The following is a 3405-nucleotide window of genomic DNA, read 5'->3' on the forward strand; positions in this document are numbered from 1 at the left end:
CTCCTTCAGGGAATCTGACACTGCGCATGCCCACAGGTTCAGCTTTCAGATTCTGTGCTGACCAAAGTTGCAGAACAGGGATCGGAACAGTTTTAACCATCTTAAGATGGGGCAAACTAACAGGGTACATAGGGGTCATATGGTAGTCCCCATTGATAATAATTGGAACTTTAGTGTTAATTAGCAATATGCAGATTTCTGCATTAAGCTATTAGTACTTATATTTACTTATTAATATTTGATTTAAAAAAGTCCCTTACTTATCAGTGCAAACTGATAACAAAATCAGAAAATAAAAGCTGATACCTTTTAAGCTCCATTATATGACTGGAAGTGAAGGGTTAATGCAAGCATCATGAATACATTAGTTACCTATATCCAATCAGAAGAAAATGATGTTAAAAACATGTGAGAAGACAGATCAAAGACCACAATACATGGTTTCTGTATTTTTATTTTCAAATTAAAGAATACAAAGGATCAGATTTGTTCAGAGCTAAACTTCAAAGCAACACACACATGATGAATCAGTTTTTAAAGTTAAGGACAAAAATCTATAATTACAACTCATTTACTGAAGAATACAACTGATCAATAGCCCACCTAGTAAATCTAAAACAATGTTGAAAATATGACTTCTATTTAATGTATTCTAACCCACATAAGTGAAATGTGAAAGTGCAAATCTTCTATAAGTTTACTTACATTATTTATATTTGTTTTTTTTTATTTAGTGAATGTATGTTTATTAAACCATTAATAAAAAACCTCCTTAATAAAATCTTGATGATTACATGGTCATACGATGTAGCATAAAACAGATGTAGTTTGCAACCAGGAATTCAGAGCCCCACGAACACACAATGTATGCATTAAAGTAGGACATTTTAAATTAGTGTTTCAGACAGCTAGCCCAAGAAAGGTTAAATGAGTGTACAAACTCACAGCATGTTACCAAACACATCTAAGATAGTAATGGCTAGAGAATAAAATAACTGGCAGAGGTAACAATCAGTAACATTAGAGTTCTATCGCTGGACATTCCAGTGACAAGGTTTAACTAATGAGAGACCAGATCACATCCCAGAACTCGGTCATACTACTTATTTTGTTAATGAAAGCTTAAACTATATATGTGACAAAGATAAACGTAGAATAATGACATATTAATTTGATTACACAACAAATCACTGATTAAAAAGTAGTGGCTCATTATTGTAGAATAGATTTGTACAGCCCAAGTATAATATATGGCTATAATTATTCCAGCAATTTAATTCCTTAAATTTACAAATCTAGCATGGGCATATGATCACTATAAATATATATATATATATAAAAGCAAAAATAAGCATAAAACCAAAAGTGATTTTGGCCTTCACAAGATGAAGTTGATTAATCCGCCTGTCTATTCGCAGTATTTAGCCAATTTATTTAATCTAAAACATACTGTCATTTTTTCACTATAGACTAAAGCTTTTCACTGATATTTTACTAAACTACCTATACAGGATTAAAATTAGTGCAGGTAAAACAAAATCAATGCCTTGAAAGTCTACTCCAAACTCCTTCCTCGCAAATATTTAAAAGAAAAAAAAATGTACATAAATAAACATATTGTCCTTAGGAATTACAGGGAAGCTGATCAAGCTTTAGAAAGTTGCACTGGAGGACAAAAAGTTAAAGATTATAAAACTATGTACACAAGTTATTAGGAGCTGTCCAGAGACTGGATGAGCTTCATTCACTTCTTGCGTCCAGATTTCTTTGGACTGGCTTTTGCCTTCGGCTTGGTTGGCTTGGCCTTCTTCACCTTAGATGCCTTTACAGGTTTGGCTTTCACAGTCTTAGTCTTCTTGACTTTTTTAGGGGAGGGAGCAGCTTTTTTCTTTGACAGCTTCTTTGTCTTCTTCTCTGGCACTTTAGGCTTCTTGGCTTTGGCTGGGGATTTGGCAGCCTTCTTGGGCTTTGCAGCTTTCTTGGGAGAAGCTACCTTCTTGACTTCCTTCTTGGGTTTCTTTGCTACTTTTTTAATAGGCTCGTCCGCCTTAGCCAACCTGAAAGAGCCAGAAGCTCCGACACCCTTAGTTTGTTTTAGGGTGCCAGATGTTACAAGCCTTTTAATTGACAGTTTGATTTGTGAGTCTGCATTCTCCCCTACTTTGTAGTGGTTCTTGATGTACTTTTGGATAGACTGGCGTGATGAGCCAGACCTACTTTTTTCTGCCTGGACAGCAGCCACTATCATGTCAGAGTACTTTGGGTGGTCATTTGACTTCTTGACTGCCCTGGACCTCTTGGGCTTGGCAGCTGGAGCAGAGGATGAGTTTTCTGCCATTTTATCGTTTACCACAGGTGGTCAAAATACAAACTTTCTTCAAAATGTCCAATGTGTCTGTTTTATGGTCACCCCAGTCACTTGGTCGGAAGGCTGCCTATTATACAATAGTGGAAATGGAAGGTGCAATCTGTCTTCCAGCAGCAACTGTGGCAAAAAAAAAAAACACCACAAAGTGGATTGAGCAGCAAACGCTCAGACTTCACTCTCTGTCCTCTCCCCGATTCAGAAGTTCATGAAAGGAAAGAACCGTGGTCTTTTCTCTCTCCAGTCAGTATTTATTTGCCAATATTTATTCCTCGATGTGTAAAAGTCACTGACTTGAGACTAGTTGCACCTGTATGTCTTTGTCAGTTCTCCTCACTCTCGGGATAAATAGCAGCAGCTCCGAATATTTCCTTTTTTTTTTTTTCTTCCTCTTCTTGATTTCTCAGCGTGTGAGATCTTGTTTTCCTTCCCTGAGCTGTCTCCGCCTCAGCTCTGTTTACTGCTGTCTCTTTGCTGCTCAGTCAGTGACAGCCTGGAACACTCTTACTCCACAGCACCTTCCCTCCCTCTGCTAGCCCCTCCCGCCGGTTCCCGCCTTTTATTTGCTGGGGTCGGACCGAGTTGAGGACTGGCGGCTGCGGGCGGGAAGAGGCAGACATGGCGCCGCTCCGCAACTATCTGTGTTTCTTCCCGGACACAAAGTGTCCATTCCCTGAGCCCCCGGAGACGCTGACAGCCTCCTATCCGTAGCCCCCGTGAGCACAGTCTTTGGTCTCTCGCATCCTTCTGTCTCTCAGCCCCGGGACTCCCTGCAGCCTGCGTGAGAACCCCGAAAACTGCCATGGTGCTGCAGAAATCACACTCATTTCGTCCTTTCTGGCCCCTGTGTACAGGTCCCTGGGGGCCCCTTAGAAGGGAGACTCTGGCACGTTGCAGCTGCAACCCTGAGCAAGCAATGGGGTTCATAAAAGGATAAGTGGGTGCTCCCCTGTGTGTACTGGGGTGAAGTAAAGCAACCCCAACTAACACAGAGACCTGGGAGCACAGTATGTCCATCAGGGAGAGGTGGGAGGATCTGG

At 40.4% G+C, this 3405-nt stretch overlaps 1 protein-coding gene across 1 annotated transcript; it reads right to left on the reverse strand.

The window, feature by feature from the left end:
- Positions 1–436: 436 nt before the first annotated feature.
- Positions 437–2909, reverse strand: H1-0 (H1.0 linker histone). The gene has a single exon (XM_083156492.1). The coding sequence runs from the start codon at positions 2336–2338 to the stop codon at positions 1745–1747; it is 594 nt and encodes a 197-aa protein (XP_083012618.1). The 5' UTR covers positions 2339–2909; the 3' UTR covers positions 437–1744.
- Positions 2910–3405: the final 496 nt, after the last annotated feature.

The sequence above is a fragment of the Crinia signifera genome, chromosome 8 (genome assembly GCF_055691185.1).
Source record: "Crinia signifera chromosome 8, ASM5569118v1, whole genome shotgun sequence".
NCBI classification, from domain to species: domain Eukaryota; kingdom Metazoa; phylum Chordata; class Amphibia; order Anura; family Myobatrachidae; genus Crinia; species Crinia signifera.

Bases quoted from the DNA above. Each gene is read 5' to 3' on its own strand.
- H1-0 (XM_083156492.1), bottom strand. From the start codon at position 2,338: ATGGCAGAAAACTCATCCTCTGCTCCAGCTGCCAAGCCCAAGAGGTCC.